Source organism: Manihot esculenta, chromosome 2 (assembly GCF_001659605.2).
Source record: "Manihot esculenta cultivar AM560-2 chromosome 2, M.esculenta_v8, whole genome shotgun sequence".
NCBI lineage: Eukaryota > Viridiplantae > Streptophyta > Magnoliopsida > Malpighiales > Euphorbiaceae > Manihot > Manihot esculenta.
Window position 1 is genome coordinate 35469606 of NC_035162.2, and position 22442 is coordinate 35492047.

Below are 22442 nucleotides of genomic sequence, written 5' to 3' on the forward strand. Positions count from 1 at the left end.
ACTTCAAGCACTTGGAGTTGCTCAAGGCCACAGCAGATGGTAGGAGTAAATATATATCTCAAACTGCTACAATTGTAGATTTTGAGCAGTTTAAGGTTTCTGAGATCTAAAATTCCTTTGGGAATCTCAATCCACACAAGCCTCAACATTGGAAGATTTATCAATTTTAGCTCACTCAACTTGAACAAATTCCCAAATGGTCCATCAAAGTTTGGACAAAATAATCTCATTTTGGGATTGGAAATTATTTTTGTCGCTTGACACAATTTCTTCAATCGTATCGCTTTCTTCTATAATCATTGTGGCGAGATTGTGCATACTTTCAGCAGTAGAAGAAGATACTAAGCTTGACATTCCATTACACCTCCTCACAATCAGAGTCATAAGATTTTGGAAAGTTGCAGAGGATGGTGCCAGATTAGTCAAACCATGGCAATCCCATATTTGAAGAGTTTCAAGATTCTGAAAAAATGGAGAATCTTGATTCCATACATGTCTAATATTAGGAAGCCAATTAAGCTCTAAGCATCGGATCTGTGATGGAACTGGATCATGACCATGACCATGTTGCAGTAATTCTTTGAAATAACAATCTTTCAAAACAAGGATTTCCAAATTTGGAAACTTCTGAAGAAGATTAAGTGGCAAATTCAAGAAAGAATAACCAAAGCTTTGCAGGTGAAGAAATTTTAGTTTGACAAAGAGATGCATTGGAAATTGGCTTTGTTGTATCATTGCAGCGTCCTGGTCATTTATTGTTAATCCCTCCAAATTGCCAATAATCTGTTAATCATTCAAAAGAAAAAGTATGCACAATCAAAATTTTGAGTGGGATGAAATCAAGAACGAAAGCTTTTATAAAATATAATTAAATTAAAATTTTGAAATGTTTAAACAAATCAAAATTACAAGATTGTTAAATAAAAAAAATCATTATAAAGAATTTTATCACCAATGAAGTTATATTTTATCCTTAATAAATAAATTATAGTAAATAAATTTATTTTGATAAGATTTTACGAATTATTTATCTAAGTTAAAATCTTGAAATAGTAATTGAATAAAGACAAGTAAAATTATCCTTAACTTTTAAATTACTTTTAGTATTATACATTTTAATAAAAATAAAATAAAATGCAACAATAAAATTAATAATAGTAGTAAAAAAATTATATATTATAAATAGTACAATAAAAAAATTAAAGTCTTTTTTGCACTTAGAAAAGAAAAGGATAGCATTATATGTAAGGGAATAAGATTTAGTTTTTAATTTCTTACAATGAAAATATTAATAAATTATTTTAACATATTGAGAATTAGAATTTTATAATATAATAAATTATATATTTATTTTGATATAATAAATTATGCAGTGAGATTACGTTGATATATAAATGCATTATAGATAGGTTTGCTATTTTATTTTAAAATGCTCTTTTTTTTAATTTATTAAATAAAAAATCTATTATTAATAACGTTATAATCAAATACCATATAAACTTTAAAAAAAAATAAAAAATATTAAAAAAGATTAACCTAAAACTTTTACAATTTAAATTAAAATAATAATAATGTCTAAAACTTATAAGTATTAAATGAAATAAAATAACTTAACTTTTAAAGACTATAAATTATAAAATAATTCAATGAAGTAGTATAACAAACAAAACATGAATATTTTCTTTAAAAACTAACTAAAATATATTTTAATGTTTTTTTTAATAAAATTTAATAGTAATAGTAATTAAACCTAAATTTAATTAATTTATTGTTCTATATATTATAATTATTTAGAATTGTATTGTATTAAATTAACATTTATAATATTATAATTATTAATTTTCTTATTCTTAATATATATAAAAATATATATACTAGTAATAGTAACATTTATAATACTGATAATATATATAAAAATATAAACAACGGGAGAACTCATCAACCGATTAATATACTTTTAGAATATTTAGTACAATTACACAAATTTAATTATTAATATTAATTAGTTAATACATAAATCTAGCTAAATATTAGTTAAAAACAGCGATCTAATAATATTTTTTTAATATTTTACAAAACATAATTAGATTATTAATTAAAGAATAAATTATACTTGAATTTTAATACAATTAATTAATCGATCTCTATATTTTTAAAATCGAACACTTAAATTTCTAAATAATCAATCTGTTCAAATTAGAGGTGCTTCCATTCTTAATTTTGTTAGTCAACAGATCAAAAAGAAAATAAACATTTCAAATATCTAAAATATCCCATGAACGCTTAAATAATTTTCAATATAAACAAAAGAATTTTATATTGTATAAACTGCACTTTAATCCCTAAATTTTAGTATAAATTTTAGTATAATTGATAAATCAGTCTTTCTATTTTAAGAACTAAATCCTTAAATCCCTTTATATTTAATTCATTTAAAATTACAATTTTTCATCTATTATAAATATTAATTCAAAACTAGTAATAGTCAAACTTATTCTGAAAGTATAATTTTTTTCTTAAAAGTTATTTAGTATCATATGTATTTTCTGAAATTATTAAAATAGATTTAATAAAACATAATTAAATTATGATTAAAAACTTCAATAATTAAAAGCTAACCGAAACAAACGCAAATGAGAATTTTAATATTCTTTTTATATTAGTAAATAAAATATTGTAAATAAATTTGTGATGAATATTATAAAAATAAATATTATAAAAATCATAGCCCCAACAGACTTTTTATATAAAAATTAAGAGTTCCATTTCATTTTTCATACTCCCTCAGTGTAATTTGTTAAATATGAGGAGATCATGTATTAAATTGGTAGAACTAAACATAAAAAAGAGTTTAAAGAATAGTAATATATGTTTTAAAAATAAATTAAAATAACGATTATACCTATAAAATTATGAATATTAAATAAAAACAAATATTATACTCACAGACTTAATCTAGTGGTAAGTGCATCTGAGTAAATTTGAGAGGTTTCAAGTTCTACTCCCCCATCCCCAATTCCCATTTTAAAAAAAAAATAAAAAATAAAAATAAATATTAAGACTATTAATTATGAAATAATTAAATAAAATAATAATGATAAAAAAATAATATTAATTTTGAGTGAATGGACTAAAAAAAATACCATTTATATCATTTTATATTTTAATCTAAATATTTAAATTTTATATAAATTGATCCATGAGTATAATTTTAGTTAATTTTTAAAATTTAAAATGTAATAATTTAAATGTAAATATAAACCAATTTCAATTGTAAAAATAATATTGACTATTATTTAATCATAATTAACTAATATATTTAATTTAAAAAATAATTCATAATAGATGAATTTTATTTAGTAATAATAATTATGAATATTTTATTTAATAATTGAGTTATTTATTTTTTAAATTAAATATATTATAGGCTAAAATTATATCCATATGTAATCATTAAGCCGATTCATAATTACATTCAAAATTTAAACATTAAATAAAGTAGTGATACGTACCTCTCTACATGAGAAAAGTGGTTGTGGAATTTGAAGTTTCAGTTCGTCCTCTTGCTTATCCATGATCATTTCTTGTATTTCTTGAGATTCAAAATTGAAAGTTTGCAGCTTTCCGCAGAGATTCACACTTAAATGTTTTAGTTGTGGACATTCTAGAGTGTGCTTTCCTGAGTAAAAATACTTCAATTCATCTAATCCCCAAAGGAGCATGGCCTTTAGCCCACGAAATGCAAACTTGGGAATAATAGCAAGTGCCTCTGCTCTTTCCTCCTTAGTAACGATTTCCTCCATTCCACAATCACCTATGCTTAGAAGTTCAAGATGCGGTAGACATTGAGCTACTGAAAATGGGAACAATTTTTTCAAATTTGGACAATCCCAAACACGCACTTCTCGTAGGTTAAAAAAGGAGAGAATGCCATGAGGATCCCTATTCCATATTTGAATTAAATTCGGAAGATTCCAAATGAACAAATCTCTCAATTGACTGTGCCTTACAACAGGTACTTCTCTTTCTTTTATTATTGTTTGGAGATCAAACACCTCTTTCACTGAATCACATTGTCGTACAGTTAATGATTCTAGATTCACCAAGAACTTTTCCAACAATTTAGACGGAAAGATTTCCAGTAGCTGTTTTCCATTTAGCACCTTTAGCACTTTTAATCTACCAAAGGAATCTGCTAGGACTTCATCACACCATATCATCTTCAACATATGCATGTCCTCAACATGCAATTCTTCCAAATTAGGAAACCGAACCTAAAAATACAAACATTAGAGAAAAATATTTTAAACATGACATGAAGGAAGGATTGATAAAGATTAGAACCTTTTCATCGAAGAGAGCTGTGTTCACTTGTGTGGAGACAAATGCTTGCAAACGAGGACAATTCTCCATCTTCAACACTTTCAAGGAGGGACATTCAATTAACTTAGCTATGCAGAACCTTACAAGCTTGGGAAGACCTTTGAGCTTTAGAGAGTCTAATTTAGGTAATAAAATTTTGCTCATCGTTTCTCCTTCTCCTGCTGCAAGTATTACTTCTTCCATAGATTTGCAGTCACATATCTCAAGCACTTTAAGCTGTGGAAGACTTCCAACAATAGAAGATGTGAATAGAAAGTTCAAATTCCCACACCCATCTACAATCAATGTTGTTAATTTTTCAATACTCAGAGACAATGCTTTATGTTGACAAGGCCATATCATTTCCACATTAATTCCAACGAACTTCATGTCTGCCAAATTAGGAAATCGAATCTGCAGGCACAATTTTTATTTCATGAAATATATATAATATTATCATTTAAAAGGAAGACTGACAAAATTAATGGAAGATTAGAGAATTAAAATGTAAATTTCTTTTGTATCAAGATTAAATTATTTTTTTTATAAAATGTCCAAAACATAGATAATTAACAAAACAAAAATACCTTGTCATTGAAAAGTGCCACCAGAACTTCCGCATTATTAGATAACAATACAGCTGTGATTAGTTATTGTAGATAAGTCTCTTCTGTAACTGAATAGCTTAGAGTCTTATCCTTTGTATTCTATAAATACTTATAATTATAGAAGTAATATACATCGAGACTAATATTCTATAACCATTTACATGGTATCAGAGCCCTATTAGGTATCAACTCTTTCCTTTCTTCTGTTTTTTTTTTTTTTCCCTGTTCTCGTTGTCTTCGTCATGTCTTCCAACACAACATCCCCTTCTCATCCTGCCGAGTCTTCCACCCAACCTGCTGTTTCCAATTCTTCTCTCCATCCATCTTTTGGAGTTTCTAATATTAAAAATTATGTCAATGAAGCTCTCAATTTCACCAACTACCTTCTCTGGCGTTCTCTCATTATTCCTGTTTTACAGGGTTATGATGTGTATGATCACGTTGATGGTTCAGTTCCTGCACCACCATGTGTATTAACAAATTCTAATGGTGAATCTAAACCAAATCCAGATTTCTTATTATGGAAACAAATTGACCGTCTCGTTTTATCTTGGATTCAGGCTACTCTTAGTCCTGCTATATTGCGTAGTCTCATCAAACCAAATGTTGTTCTTACTGCTCAGCAAGCCTGGGAAGCTATCGAAACTCTGTTTCATGATCAAGCTCATGCAAAACTTCTTCAACTTAAAGCAGACTTTTACAGCACTGTTAAGGATAATTCTACCATTGATGAATATCTTCAGAAATTAAAAACTGTTTATGATTCACTCTGTTCTATTGGTCATGCTATTACTGAGGATGACTTAGTTATGCAGATTCTGGATGGTTTGCCTGTTGAATATGAAAATGTTGTCATCAATTTGACGGGAAAGAAACCTCTTCCTTCTTTTGCGGAGACACGTACTTCTTTATATCTTCAGGAGTTGCGATTGCAAAGTCGCGCAAAGAAACAATCTCAGCCAGTTCCAAATCCGGCAAATTCGCAGACAGCGTTAGTTTCTACTGAACGCAATTCTTCTTCCAATCAACGAGGCCGTGGAGGTCGAGGTCGTGGTGGCCGTAATTCTGGTTACTATAATAACAATGGTGGTGATTCCTATGGCAGAGGGGGTCGTGGTGGTCGTTCTGGACGAGGAGGACGTGGATATTATTACAATCAATCATCTTCTATGTATCATCCTGGATCCAATTTTTCAGGTTCATACAATGGTGTGCTTGGTCCTCGACCCACTGGTTTTTCTTCACAATATGCTGGTTTTCCACCTCAATCTGCTGGTTTTTCTCAACCCACACAGTGTCAGATTTGTTTAGAATATACCCATATAGCAAGAGATTGCCCACATTTTACTCGTTCTGGACAATTCTCGGGTGATCGTTCCTTTGCTGCGGTTCAATTTCCTGAACCTGTGCATTCTGCGTGGCTACCAGATACAGGTGCTACTTCCCACATGACACCTAATCCAGGTATACTGTCTTCGTGTCTTCCAACTCCCGTTTCTAATACTGTTGTGTTTGGTAATGGACATTCTCTTCCTGTCACTCATATTGGTTCAAATTCTTTTCCATTACCTAGTCGTGATTTACTTTTAAAAGATGTTCTTGTCGTCCCTTCTTTAACTCATAATTTAATTTCTGTTAAGAAATTTGCTCGTGATAATTCCTGTTCAGTTGAGTTTGATCCCAATGGTTTTTGTGTGAAGGATCTCAAGACGCGGACTCCACTTCTCAGTTGCAGTAGTCCAGGGGACCTTTATGAGTTCTCTCCTTCTTCATTTTCGTCTTCTTTGTCTGGTGGTTCTACGAGTCTGATTGCTTCGGCAAATTCATTCGAGTTGTGGCATCGTCGTTTAGGACACCCTAATTCTTCCATTTTGTCAAAGTTATTTCGAACATCTAGTTTTAATAAAGTGTCTTGTACTGCTTGTCGATTGGGCAAGCATACTAAGTTGTCGTTTTCTCATTCTCATGTAAGAGCTTCGGCTCCTTTTGCATTAATTCATTCTGACGTTTGGTCTTCTCCTGTTTCATCTTTTAGTGGCTATCGATATTATGTGGTGTTTATGGATGATTACTCTCGATATGTGTGGTTATATCCTTTAAAACGAAAGAGTGAGGTTTATAATTATTTTGTTTCATTTGTGGCTTTTGTGAAAACCCAATTTGGTGTTTTGATTAAGTGTTTGCAGTGTGATGGAGGTGGCGAATACATTAGCAATCATTTTCAACAGTTTGCTTCTAATAATGGTATCCGTGTGCAATTTTCTTGTCCATATACGCCACAGCAAAATGGCGCGGCTGAACGATTACATCGCACATTAATAAATATGGTCAGAACTTTGCTTACTCAATCCAATTTATCTTTGCAATTTTGGGTGGAGGCTGTGCATATGGCGGTACATTTACATAATATTTTGCCTAGTGAGACATTACAATTTCAATCTCCTTATGAACAATTACTGGGTAAACCGCCTTCTTATACTCATTTACGAGTTTTTGGCTGTTCTTGTTTTCCTAACATAACAGCAACAGTGTCTCATAAGTTGGAAAATCGCTCAATTCATTGTATTTTCCTTGGGTATCCTGATACTTACAAGGGATTTCGTTGTTATAATCCGAAAACTGGCAAAGTGATTATTTCTAGACATGTGCTGTTTGACGAACATCAATTTCCCTTTTTACAGTTCCAGCAACATGTTTCTGCACAACCAGCAGCTTCTGTGCAACGTGGCTTCCATCTTCCTTCATTTCCACGGCAAGTACCATTGTTACAAAGTTGTTCGAGTAATAATAGAGCTCAGAATCAGCAAGCTGTTACCGTACAGGACTGCCGTTCTCCTGTTCATTCAGAACCAACGGATACTGGAAATCAGTCATCTGCGGCTCATTTCGATACCACCAGTCCTGCTGTTGCGGATTCTACACCTATTGTTCCTAATGAAACAAATAATGCCTTGACTCTTTTTCCTGCAGATTTGGCAATTACAGGTACCTCAACTCAGACTTTGCATCCCATGCAAACTCGTCTCAAAGATGGGATTCGAAAACCAAAGAAAATTTTCTCCTTGACTGCTCATGGTGATCAGAATCAGATTTTGCCCGAACCTCAAACCTATACAGAAGCTCAAAGCCATCATGAATGGAGGAAGGCGATGTCTACTGAATATGACGCATTATTGCGCAATCAGACATGGAAGTTGGTCCCTAAGCCATCCAATGTTAATATTATAGGTTCGAAGTGGGTGTATAAAGTGAAACTTCGATCCGATGGAACTCTCGAACGGTACAAAGCCCGTTTGGTTGCACAAGGATATGCTCAGAAGCCTGGATTGGATTATGATGAAACTTACAGTCCGGTTGTCAAACCAACAACAATTCGGACTGTACTTTCTCTTGCTGTTTCGAGACAATGGCCGGTGCATCAACTAGACGTCAAGAATGCTTTTTTGCATGGGGTTTTGAAAGAAAATGTCTATATGAAACAGCCACGGGGATTTATACATCCTGATTTTCCAGAATATGTATGTCAGCTTCAAAAGGCTCTTTATGGATTGAAGCAGGCGCCGCGGGCGTGGTTTGAGCGTTTTACGAATTTTTTGAAAATGATTGGTTTCAAAGGAAGTCGTGCGGATTCCTCGATGTTTGTGCTGCGTGAGGGACACCACATGGCTGTGTTATTACTTTATGTGGATGATATAGTATTGACAGCATCGTCCCAAACTTTGATGAGTCGGCTATTACAGGTTCTTAAATCGGAATTTGCTATGTCTGATTTAGGAAGTTTGCACTATTTTCTTGGTATATCCGTAAAGCAAAATTTGGATGGGTTGTTTTTGCATCAATATAAATATGCAACGGATTTATTAAAGAGAGCAGGAATGGAGATGGCTAAACCTGTGTCAACACCAACTCTTAATGAGTCCTTGTCTTTGTCATCAGATAGTGCTTTACTCAGTGATCCACAACTATACAGAAGCCTTGTTGGCGCTTTACAGTACTTGACTTTTACTCGGCCGGACATTGCTTTTGCTGTTAACCAGGTGTGTCAATTCATGCATAATCCAAGAGAGAAACATATGCTTGCGGTAAAGCGAATTTTACGATATGTCAAGGGGACTGTACATTATGGTTTGCAATTTTATAAGGGTGGTTCGCAGACTTTAACAGCTTATTCTGATGCCGATTGGGCAGGTTGCCATGATACTCGCCGGTCCACTACAGGTTTTTGTCTCTATTTTGGTAAAAATCTGATTTCTTGGTCTGCCAAGAAACAGCCGACTGTTTCACGATCAAGCGCGGAAGCAGAATATAGAGCAGTAGCTAGTACGGTGGCTGAACTGACTTGGATTACTAGTTTATTGCGTGAGCTTGGAATACAGCTTGAAGAGCCACCTGTGGTGTTTTGTGACAACATTAGTACTACATATATGTCAGCTAATCCCATTCAACATGCACGAACTAAGCATATTGAATTGGACATTCATTTTGTACGCGAAAAAGTCATCTCTGGACACCTACAAGTTCATCATATTGCAAGTACTGATCAAACAGCTGATGTGTTTACTAAAGGACTTTCTGGGACACGTTTTCGTTTACTAAGAGACAATCTATGTGTTATGCCACACATTGATTGAGGGGGGATATTAGATAACAATACAGCTGTGATTAGTTATTGTAGATAAGTCTCTTCTGTAACTGAATAGCTTAGAGTCTTATCCTTTGTATTCTATAAATACTTATAATTATAGAAGTAATATACATCGAGACTAATATTCTATAACCATTTACACGCATCAGCTTCACATACAATTTCATTGGAGGCCATAGTAGCTATTTCTTGATTTTGTGCTCTTTGGGATGTAGAATGCACCTTCACTTGGGAACCAAAGCTTGTAAATTGGGGTAGATTTTCCAACGTTAAGGATCGTAGTTGCATCAACTCACATTCTTCATCATCTTCACCTTCCTTAGCTACTATCACTTGTATAATTTCGCAATTATTCACATTCACTTTTTCTAGCTTCTTAAGGACATTAAACATAGAAAATGAGAAGAGACTCCTCAATGCATTACAATTTTCTACCTTTAATTTTCTCAAATCGCTAAAAGATCCCACTGTATAAGGCCCTCGATAAATCTTCTCCAAATTATTCAGATTGTGAAGAAATAATGACTCCAACTTGGGAAAAGCAGTGAAATAGTTCATTTTCATCCAGTCTATGATATATTGAATATCAAGGCTATTTTGAACATGAAGATGCTTTAACTCAGGAAAGCCTTGATCATCTAATTCATAGAGAACACTTCTCACGCCCTTCAAGTCGTCCAAATATAGACTTTCGGTTTTCATCAGCAACACTTTTACTCTCTCCAACAAGGCGCTTCTATTCAGCTTGAGTTTCAATGATCTTGAGGTCTCATACTCATTATTGGCCCACCCATCTCCAATGAATACTCTAAAACGTTCCAATTTTTCAGAAAATATATCTTTAGGCATGATATTTGCATCTATGATATGTATCTCTAGAGTGGACAATTTTGACAAAAGCTTCAATTCAGACAAGTTAGCGTTGTTGTTTCCTTCATCATGCCCTTCACCCTCCCATTGCACAAGGCTTCCCCCCAAGTATAATTCCTCCAATTGGGCTAGTGTTGATAGGACATTTGGCGGAATCACTTTAAGTCTTTGACATATACTCAAATCCAAAAGTCGCAAACAAGTCAATTTTCTTACTTCATTCGGCAATCGAACAATTGTAGATCCAATCAAGCTAAGAACTTGCAGCTGTTTTAGCTCTCCAATTGCAGCTACGTCTTCTAGATCACAGAAATCCAAACATAAGGTTTGGAGGTTCTCAAGGGATTGAATCGATGAAGGAAGTGGTGACAAATAAATTCTCGTCAAACCCAAGACTTTGAGTTCTTTCATTCTACTGAATAAATTCTCTGTGATTTTGAGCGAGGAATCTTGATTGAACAAAAAAAATGACTTGAGTTTTGGGCATTCAAATACTTCAGGGAGCTTAGGGATTTTGCAATATGGCAAAGAGATTGATGTGCACTGCTTAAAAAAGTCCTCGTTCGGCCATTCTTCCAATTCAGCTTTATATGCTGCAGTGAGCACTTGATCGTGCTTGGACACAAATGAGGCTGCAAAGCTGTGAACCACATCATGCATTTTGACTCGCTTATGGCCCCCATCTTCAAGTAACAAACAAGACTGCTTTAGATCACTTATTACTGTAAGTAGTCTATTTCTTGTTGCTTTTAGTGTGATGTGTTGATCAAATAAGCCAAACCCCACGACATATTTAAACAAGTCTCGGATGCCCTCATTAGCTTTGAGTTGTCCCAAGAGTCGGAACAAAGACTTCTCCTCATCTCTCAAAAAGTTGTAACTCAACTCTAGGGCTGAGTAAACTCTCTTTTCATGTCCCCTGCCATCAAATATTTTAAGCTTTTCCAACGCATCATTCCATTCAAATGCCTGCTTATTTTTCAATGCAGTCGCTACTGCTACAATTAAAATGGGCAAGCCTGCACATCTCTTTGCTATTTCCACAGCTATAGGTCGTAAGTTGGAATCATTAAGATCTCCTACCTTCTTCTCAAATAGACTCCATGCCTCTTGATGCTCTAAAACTTCAAGCCTGAAATCTCTCTGTACACCCATTTCCGACAATACAGATTGATTTCTGGACGTCATAAGTATCTTGCTTCCATTATGATCAGTGCCATAAGGAATTCCTATCTCATCTAGTTTGATTGCTTCCCATATATCATCAAGAATTATTAGAATTTTCTCTTCTTTTTTGATTCGCTCACTCAATCGAGCTGCTCGTACTGCAATAGACTCGGCACCAAGTTTGAAGTCTAGCCATTCTGCAATTTCTTGCTGAACACTTGTCACAACCACACTGTGGGTGACAGTTGCTATAACCACCAATTTGAAGATTCCGAGTTCCCTGACCAGAGTGGCTATTTGTTTCACAAGTGTGGTTTTACCCACGCCTCCCATTCCGTACACTCCAATGAGATTGACGTCAGCATCTTTTAAAGCATTCAAGATTGCATCTACAACAGAGGTTCTTGATTCAAAGGCTTCACACTCTTTGACTGCCCCTATGCCCTGTGGCGGAGCACGGTAGGAAACTCTGGGAAAATTTCCCCCTTCTCGGGCTCCAACAATGATTGGTATTTCTTTACTGGCTTTTCTACTAATCTGGTGGCGCCTGATCAAATTTGGACACAATCCCATGAAGCACCTCCTTTTTCCTCCATCTTTATGTTGAAGAAGAATTTTATCTGCATCTTCAGCGACACTATCCACCTTAGCCAACCAATGCTGAACATCAGGTTCAATTTGTTCTAGTGGATTCCGCCCAGCCACCTCCACAGTGTGCTTAACCCTTTGTTTAGCATCACTGAGCTTTTCAACTTCTTCTTCGAGATTGTTGATGTTGGCACTGTAGTTGAATACATATTTGATCTGACGCACAACAGGATTAACCAACAGTTCGACAACTTTGGATACAATGGGATCCACAGCTAACTTTGCAAACTCCATTTGGTAGAGAATAACAGCTACAAGTTACTGGAACAAAACGAGAGGTGAAAACGAACAGAGTTGACTGACTAAGATAAGCAAAGAAAATAAACAATTAACGCTCATACAAAATCAAATGTGAAATGTACAACAACATATAATGTGAAACAAATGAAAGGATTTTTTTTTTTTTACTGAGAAAAAAGTTTTAAAAAAATTAATATTAAAATCAAATGCAAAACACACTTTTTTAATTGAGAAATAAAAAGCAAAAGAATCCTAAAATAAGTCTATCTTAAAAATGACACAAAGATACTATGGAATTGAGTGATAAAAATAAAGGAGATCTTGTTACCTTTAGCAATCAAAGAGATACAGATCCAGCAAGATGATCAGCTGATTACCACTAAAGAGAGACAACGTACATAATTGAAGAAACGGTATCAAAGCAAATTAATATGAAAAAAAAAAAACAAAGTATCAAAGAAACTGATGGAGCAATATGATCAGCTGATTACTACTAAAAATAATTAAAAAAAATGAAAAATAGAAACCAAACAGTAAAGTAATTTTTGCCAGTAAAGATTTCTGAGTGCAGATTTTTAAATAAAAACATAATACAACGAGAGACACACAAAATTACTTCTTTTATCAGGAATAATTCTAAGGTAAAGGAAAATAAATAAATAACTGAGGAATAAAAAAAAATCAAAAGGGTATCTTTTTTGCAAATCTACCATAAAAAAAAATAGCATAAAATATGATCAAATAAATAAATAAAAAAAATCTAAATAAATAGACAAACAGTATTAAAGAAATTGTGAAATTAAGTACTACATTTAAAAGAAACTTATTACCTTCAGCAATTGGAGTTTTTTTTTCGTTGAACAGCAATCGCAGTATGTAGAGCTACTGAGAGCAAAATGATGTTGATTTCTACTGAGAATTAAAGCCAAATTGAATGCACTGAGAAGCACAAGAGCAAGTCAAGAAGTTACAGTCAATATGCTGAGCTCAATTATCATATGGGCTCCACACAATTGATTCCTCTGTCCTTTCCCACAGAAAAAAAAATGGGTCCTCTCTTTTTTTCTGTCGGTGATGCACTTACAAAGCTATAGTCAAATGCACAGTTTAGTAAAGTAAAAAAAAAAAAAAAAATAACACAAGAATTTTTAAATAACTCAAATTAAAATAATATCATTCTAATTAATAAATTTCTTTACAAAATTATATTTTAAATCGCAAGTCATCAGATTAATAGGTCCATTATTAGGTAGTCAATTGATTGTTAAATCGTAAGTCATCAGTCAGTCATTAAATTATTAGATTGCCAATAAATTATCATTCATATTTAATTGTTAAATCGTTAATCAACATTTCGTGGTTTATATATTTCTACGTTAATGACTAATTAATAGAGTCAACATTAAAAGATAATTCCATATATTATTTTAAGTAAAGTTGAAATAAATATATAGATAATTTTTTTAAATAGAAATTATTATTTAATTTTTATATTATAAAATATTTATTTTAAAAAATATATTACACTATTTTTAATGTTTTAAAAAAATTTATTAATTAATTTTTATATTAATTCTAATAGTTAAATATTAAAAAAAAATTAAAATGTTGAACACAATAAAGTAAAGCTACATAAACACAGTTAATTCATACTCATATAAAAGTTTATTAAATTTAGATAAATCTTTTGAAAATTCAGTTCAGTTTATTTTTATTAAATCTATTTAGTTTAATTTAAAAAAAATTAATTTAATCGAACCAAATCACTATATTATATATTATTATATATTTTCATATTGAGTAAGCATATGTAGTGTATTGGAAAGTATTTATTTTAGACATTTAAAAATCTGAACTTCAATTTTTATAGGATTATAGTGTATTTTTTATATTTTTTTATATAACTTAATGTCAAAAAATTTTAACCATTCACTTTAATCGATGAATTCAAGCCATTCAAAAACCCTAGCCTTAGCCTTTTTCCTCAACTTCCTCCATATATTGCTATTTTTATTTTCTCATGTTTTCCTTTCTTCTCTCCCTCCATCTTTCATTTCGCTATTATTATCGCGTTCTTTTTATCCATCATTCATATTCATATATAATTTTAAATTTAAATTATTATAATCTTGGTTTGTAATAAATTTATTGAATTTTTATTACATTTGTAAGAAAGATAAACATTTGTAATTCTTGATTTGTAATTATTTAGATCTTTAAAATTTTATATTTATTTTGTTAGTTGCTGGTTGCATTTTCTGAATTTGATAATTTTTTTAAATACTAGTAAATCAAACTGACCGGATATTCAATCCTATCACTTGAAGTGATTTTTAACACTCTACTTTTATTAGTTGAAATGTATAATAATTAATAATTAATTGAGAAGAGATAATAATAAATACATTTCAATGAATGTTAAATAATCACATCTCAAGTGATTGTCACTATTATTTTTCTTAATAATAATTATAAAAAATTATTACGTAGTTTGAAAATAAAATCTTATATTTTAATTTATAATAAAAAGAATTTAGCCTTATATTTTAATTTATAATAAATAGGATTTTATATTTTCACGCCCTTAGTAAAATGAGATTTTTTCATCCATGCTATTAAATATTATTGATAAATTATAATTTAATGTATGAAAATTATATTTTAGTTTTTTTATTTTTAAATTTATTTTATTAAATTTTATTTGATTAATAAAATAATTTTTTAATTTAAATTTTATATTTTTAATTGAAATTAATCTGCATATTTTTATAGATATTATAATTACTAATAAATCTTTATATTTATGAATTACTCTTTTTATTTATTAAATTTTAATATCTTGCAGGTGAAAAATAATAAAATAAAATAAAATAAAATAAAAAATATAATATTTTCTTTTTATTTTAATTAATAAAAAATCATTAAAAAAGAAAATTTAGATTATAAACAACTTTTTGTACTTGATTGTAGACGTATATTGTATCAAAATTTTTTATTTAATATTTATTTTATTAATTTATTTTGAAATATTAAATTTAATAAATATGTGAGATTAATTTAGAAAAATATATAAATATTTTTGTAAATAATTATAATATTTAGGGATTAATTTATAAAAATATAAGAATAAATTATAATTAAAAGGATATTTTATTATAAAATAAAATTTTTTAAATAAATTTATAAATATTTGAACTAAATTATATATTTTATAAAAGGAAAAATTGCTTTTTAGTCCCTGAGATTTAATGTAATTAACACTTCTGTCCTTCTATTTTGGTGATCCAACACTTAAGTCCCTCACTTTTTCTTCCGTTCAAATTCGTAGTCCTTCCATTCATTTAAGCCGTTTGGTCAAAGAGTCAAATGTGAGAGATGATAATTTTTTCCAAAAATACCCTCCTCTCAACGTGAAATCCCTATCTTTCTTCTCTTTCATATTTTATCCATTTTCTTTTATCCATTGTTAATTCTCCTCTCTTTTTTTTCTCTCTTTCTTTTATCTTTCTTCTCCCTCATATTTTCTCTATTTCTTTTTGACATGGTTGATTTTTCTTTTTTTTTTTTTTCCCTTTTTCATCTTTTTTCTCCCTTATATTTTCTCTATTTTTTTTGACATTGTTGATTTTTCTTTTTTTTTTTCTCTTTTTCATCTTTTTTCTCCCTTATATTTTCTCTATTTCATTTTGATATTGTTGATTTTTCTTTTTTTTTTTTTCTCTTTTTCATCTTTGTTCTCCATCATATTTTCTCTATTTCCTTTTGACATTGTTAATTTTTCTTTTTTTTTTTTCTCTTTTCCATCTTTCTTCTCCCTAAAACATTATTTGAGAGTTGCAGAAAGGGTAGGAGTTATGGTGAAGAAGGAGGAGGAGGAGAAAAAAGAAGGAAATGTGAAAAAATAGAATGAAAAAGAACTTCTAGAGGAGAAGAAGAAGAAGAAGAAGAAGGAGAAAGAGAAGGAGAATGAGAAGGAGAAGGAGAAGAATGAGAAGAAGGAGAAGAAGAATCTATAGTGAAGAGGCATTGAAATAGCGAGACTTTTAGTGAGAGTCAATTTTATCAATTTTCGTGTCCCAAACAGCTATTTTGGACGGAAGGACTACGAATTTGGACAGAAGAGAAAGTGAGGGACTTAAGTGTTGGATCGCCAAAATAGAGGGATAGAAGTGTTAATTACGTTAAATCTCAGGGACTAAAAAGTAATTTTCCCTTTATAAAATTTCCATTTCAAAAAAAAAATTTATAAAATTTAAAATTAAAATATAATTTACCTTAATTAAAAATTAATTTTAAATATTAATTTATTAATAATATTAAATAAAAAATATCACTTTATTAACGATTTAAAACTATGAAATTCTTTTTATTGTAAATTAAATTATAAAACTTTATTTTAAAAAATCATTAAACTATAATATAACTTTTTATAATTACCCTTTAAATCAAAAAGTCAATCTCGCACTTTATTATACATTTTTTTTCTTTATTTATACTTGTATTATATTTATTTCTTTCCCATAATTCTAAAAATTTGTTGTTTATTAACCTTTATAGTTCTCGTTATGGAGGTTCATGATCTTCATAATTAATCACAAGTTTCAACAGCAGGAAAATGTGAAAATTTTTTGTTATTTAAATTTTTTTAAATTTAATTTATTTTAAAAAATATAATTCCATTGAATTTTACCTAATTAAAAATTAAATTAATCATGTTGTCAATACCTCTTTGACATCTTAACAATTAGTTTTTGGTTTCCACAACCCCTCCTTTGAACTGTGCTAGAGTTGTTGTTTCAGATCTCATAATTAACCACAGATGGAACGAGAGTTTAATTGCACAGATGTTCAACGAAAGAGATAGAAGTTGTATTTTGAACATCCCTCTTAGTCTTTCATCGTGTTCTGATACATGGTGCTGGAAATTCGAGTCCAAAGGTCACTATTCGGTTAAGAGTGCATATAGGTTCCTGGTTGATGGCTTTCAACATAGGGAAGGGAGCGAGATATGGAAAAGGTTCTGGAAAGCTAAAGTTCCCCCAAAAGTGCTCAATTTCTGTTGGCGGGCTCTAGTTAATGTTGTCCCTTGCCTTTCGTCACTTCAGTCCAAGAGAGTCCCAGTTGATCCTTCATGCCCGTTGTGTCATGTAGCCCCTGAGAATGTCTTGCATATTCTGATTCAGTGCCCTTTTGCCCGCAGCTGCTGGTTAAGTTCGCCGTTGGGTTGGCCTGCGCCTTCTGCATCTTCTTTAAATGAGTGGTTTTCTTTAGCCTTCTCTTCTGCTTCTGTGGAAAATGCCTCCCTTATGCTAATGATCTTATGGGCTTTGTGGCAAAATAGGAACAATGTTGTATGGAAAGGCCAGGGTCAGACTGCGAGTGGTGTGTTCTTCATGGCTCTGAATTTTTTGCAGCAATGGAAAGCAGCCCGGGTCGTGTCCTCAGTAAGCACCATTGTCGACCCGGGTCGCCCGATCTGGTCTCCTCCGCCGCACTTTTGGATCAAGGCGAACATTGACGCCTCTTTAAGCTTGCAACGAGGTTCGGTAGGTTTCGGTTGTGTAATCCGGAAGGATGATGAGAGTTTTGTGGCTGCTAGAGCAGGCTCTTTTTATAGTCAGATGGATGCAAAGTGTGCTGAAGCTATAGCATTCCGGGAAGCATTGAGCTGGATTAAAGAGTGTGGATGGGATCGAGTTCTTTTCGAATTGGATGCTCAGATACTTGTGATGTCAATTAATTGTGATTTGTTAGATGATTTATCGTCTTTTGGCCTTTTGGTTCAATATTGTAAACTGCTTCTATCTAGTTATGAGGAAGCAAAGTGTATTTTTGTTCATAGATCTGCGAATGATGTCGCTCATGTTTTAACAATATCGGCTCATTCTGAGTCAGGTCAAGGAGTTTGGATTGATATCCCTCATCCTCATATTGTTTATTTGTTCTCTTTGAATTAATGAAGTTTTCTTGTTATTTCAAAAAAAAAAAAAAAACAATTAGTTTTTACTTTTTTTGTCACCATCTTCTTGCCATAATTATGATAAAGTAAATTTAAAATAATTTTTTAAAAAAAAAAACAAATATAGTATGCCTTTTTTTAATTAAAAGAAAAAGGAAATAAAAAAACTCAATTATTATAAGCAATTTCATTTTCCACAAACAATCACTTTAGTTGTAAAGATTATAAAGGCTAATTTACCGCTCTTACAATAATTATTTGCATTTTATTATTTGTAGTCTAATGGTGAAGGTATGTATAAAAAATTTAAGCTTTCTCAATTTTAATATATTTTTGTTGGAAAATCATAAATTTTTCATGATTATACAACTAAATATTGACCTTACATCGCATAGTCTATATATAATTATATGTGAATTATACATATAATTCAGAATTTAAAAATTACATAAATTGTATTATGTTCCACAAGAATTCAAATACATGAATATTTTCAGATTTCATGACGGACGCTTTTCTTATTCCACACAAATATCGGAGGTCATTTAAGGCATAAAAGAGGTAGCCCGGTATTCATGATAAAATAATCAATTAGAAAATAAATTAAAATTAAATTTTTTATTTTGTTATTAAACTGTTTTGATAATTGATATTTTTTCAAGAAAAAAAAAATAGAATTTTTTTTTCAAGGAGCATTGAGTAAGATTTCTCCATCGTTATTCAAAGAATAGTAAACAAAATTTACAATTAACAACTTTTAATTAACCCGTGAAACTTTAATTACCCCATTCATGGTCAAGTATAAAATTGTTACCAAAATTAGGGTATAATTACAAGATATATAAAGTTTAAGTTTTTTATTATTTTTTTTAATTTTTTTGAATTAATTATAATATTTTTTACCTGTTTTTAATTTTTAGGTTGATTTTATTATTGTGATATTTCTAACTTATAACTCTAATGAGACACTCTTTTGTGAAAGATTTATTTCTTTATAAATAAAGAATTATAAAGGGTAGATTTTTTATTCATGTATTATTCCTAAAATTAGATGAGAACCAAAACGTCTAACACTATAATTAGTAAAGGTATAGTTTTGCTTAGTTGAAGATAAAATTTTGTCCATTATAGTGAGAGACTTTTTTATTGTAGAAAAAATTTTACCCAATTGTGGAGAAAGGATTTTACTCATCACACTATGACACACTTTTATAATATATAATGTAATTATAGTAAATACGTGGGGTTATTCCTAAATTAGAGACACACTTTTATAGTGTATAATGTAATTATAATAAATATGTGGAGTTATTCCTAAATTGGAGATTGAGAGTGAATAATAAATATATTTATTATGATTAATTTTCAATGAGTGTAATTAGATTGATAGATAAATAACATGAGCTTATAATTGATAATGAAAAATAAATGCCCGTGTGGATGTAGTCCTATATTTAGGGGATGCACTACATTAAAATTTTGTATTTTTCTTTTAATTATTAGTAAATTACACTTTAATATTTGAGTTTAGTATAATTAATGTATTGATTTTTATATTTTTTAAATTAAATATTTAAATCTTTTTATAATTAGGACATTCAAACTCTAATCCTTCTATCGATTTCTTGTGGTTGGAAGCTTGAAAATATTTTTATTACTCTTTTCAAAGAGTAAATAATAATTTAGTTCTTGAGTTTTAATATAATTAATAGATTGATTCATATATTTTTAAAGTTAAATACTTAAATCTCTATATAATCATGTCCAAACTTCATTTATTCTATTCATTATTTATCGTTGAAAATATAAAAATATCTTTATTACCTTTTTAAAATTAGAACCATAAAAGAATTAGGATGACATCTATTTTTTTTTCATTTATTAAAATTTAAAAAAACTCAAATTCCTAATAATTTTTGTACAAATTATCATATTCAACTATTTTTTATCACTTTTATCCTTCAATTTCTATTTATTAAAATATTTCATATTTGATAACTTCAAAACTTTCTTAAATGACTCTTTCATTCAATTTTCAAAAAAAAAAAGTTTAATTTTTAATCATTTTTAAGTGCTACCAAATAAGTTTAAGTAGGTTATAGATTTTTATAAAAATTATTTTAGAAAAAAATTAGATTAATTTTGAACTAATATCTATAATAAATGAAATGAATGTGGTTTTGTGTAGATTAAATATAGAGGGCTTTAAAAGTTTAATTTTAAAAATATAAAAATTGATTGATTCAAAAAAAAATATATAAAAATTGATTCATTAATTATATTAAAATTTAGCAATTAAAGTATATTTTTTGTCAAAATGAAATGTTCATCCACGTTTGCAAGGACTTAAGTGGTCATAATAATATTTTAAATATTTTAAATATTTATTATCTATTTAATCTATTGACTAATAATATTTAAAATATTTATTATCTATTTAATTTATTGACTAATAAAATTATAAATAGAAAATTTTTAATTTGTAAAAACTAATTATAGAAAAATTTAATTGTTTGATTTAAAAAATGTAAAAATCGATCCATTAATCATATTAAAATTTAGGGAATAAAATATATTATCATAATAATCTCTTTACATCTAAATTAAAATTTTATGTTAATAATTTGTTGTTCTCATTTTATTTTATCTTCTGCTCAAAATAAGAAAAAAACGCATGTCTCCATATTTTTTTTACTATTATTTCAAAATAATTTAAATTTTTTGTTTTAATTTAAATGTAAAATTTTAATTATGAAAAATTAATTTTTTGATAATATTATTTTTAAAAATAAAAAAAATTACAATTTTATCTTTAAATATTATCATTATTTATAAATTAATCTTATATTTTTCTAAACTCATTAAAACATTCCTTATTTTTTGTTTGATGAATAATTTAATCCTTTCATTTAATTTCTATTTACTTTCCATTAAAAAATTTGGTCACAAAATAGAGAAAGAGTTTCAAAACCTAAAATTATATTCTCTCACGAACTCTCAGCAATTTTCTTCTCTTTCCTTAAAGTTCCAAATTGGTATCAATATCTTGTTACATCATATACTAACCATTTAAATTTATCTATATTATATTATTAAGTTAAACAATTAAATCTAATAAAAACATTTTATCATCGTTTAGTTAATATTTTAATATAATTATAAAAAATTTAAATTTTATCAATTTCAATTATTATTACTCTAAACTTTGTTTTTTTCTTAACAAATATCCAAAATTAGTTTTAATTTTATTAGGATTATTTTTTTAATTTTGATTTAATTTATTTATAATTTTAAATGACATATTTTATGAATAGTTAACTCACTTCCTCTAACACCTTTTGCATTGATAATATAATTCACGCATCATTATAGATTATGAGTATTAATGATATTACCTCTAAAAAATCAAGAATCATATTTTTTTTATTTAAAAAATTAGTCATACTTATTATATTTATACGATAAAATTAAAATAACAACCAATTTAATTTATCAAAAATAGCTACTTTTAATCTAATTTATAACTTATTTATTTTCTTCTATTAATCCATTCGTTTTGAGTTAATTGATATTAGCTTTTTATAAATAAAAAGTAGGGTATTCTTGATTTCTTAGAACAGTATCACATGGTACTATGACTTAAATGATTCACAAAATTATATTTATTGATATAAAAATGTGTTGAAAAGTAAGTTATTAATTTTTAAAATGTGTCGGAATTTATAAATAAACTAAATTAAAATTAAAAAATTATTTAAATCAGAACACTAATTTTGAGTAAATTTGTGTAGAAAAATTTAGAATATAATTATTAAATTAAAGTAAATTTGTATAGAAAAATTTTTCAATTTAGTAATATGATATATATAAATTTAAGTGGAATATATATATTAAAACGGGATTAAAATTATTTGCTATTATCTCTTATTGATAAATGTATTAT

The 22442-nt window shown here is 29.2% G+C and overlaps 2 protein-coding genes across 8 annotated transcripts in view; one reads left to right on the plus strand and one right to left on the minus strand.

Moving 5' to 3' along the window:
• LOC110608397 (disease resistance protein At4g27190) overlaps window positions 1–22442 on the minus strand; it is an 82803-nt gene continuing 60361 nt past the window's right edge. Inside the window, exons 1-7 of one of the 7 annotated variants that reach the window (XM_043952094.1) lie at window positions 13371–13467; window positions 12869–12919; window positions 9762–12561; window positions 4950–4984; window positions 4345–4776; window positions 3513–4274; window positions 1–783 (exon numbers count right to left, since the gene is read on the minus strand). In XM_043952094.1, the coding sequence (XP_043808029.1) occupies window positions 205–783; window positions 3513–4274; window positions 4345–4776; window positions 4950–4984; window positions 9762–12534 (4581 nt within the window). In that variant the 5' untranslated portion in view covers window positions 12535–12561; window positions 12869–12919; window positions 13371–13467 and the 3' untranslated portion in view covers window positions 1–204. Of the gene's footprint in view, window positions 784–3512; window positions 4275–4344; window positions 4777–4949; window positions 4985–9761; window positions 13317–13370; window positions 13478–22442 lie in introns of those variants that run through there. The other 6 variants (XM_043952097.1, XM_043952101.1, XM_043952085.1 and 3 more) reach the window with 6 other exon arrangements.
• Window positions 17385–18497, plus strand: LOC122723092. Its single transcript, XM_043953848.1, has 2 exons — window positions 17385–18330; window positions 18436–18497. The coding sequence occupies exons 1-2, from the start codon at window positions 17385–17387 to the stop codon at window positions 18495–18497; spliced, it is 1008 nt and encodes a 335-aa protein (XP_043809783.1).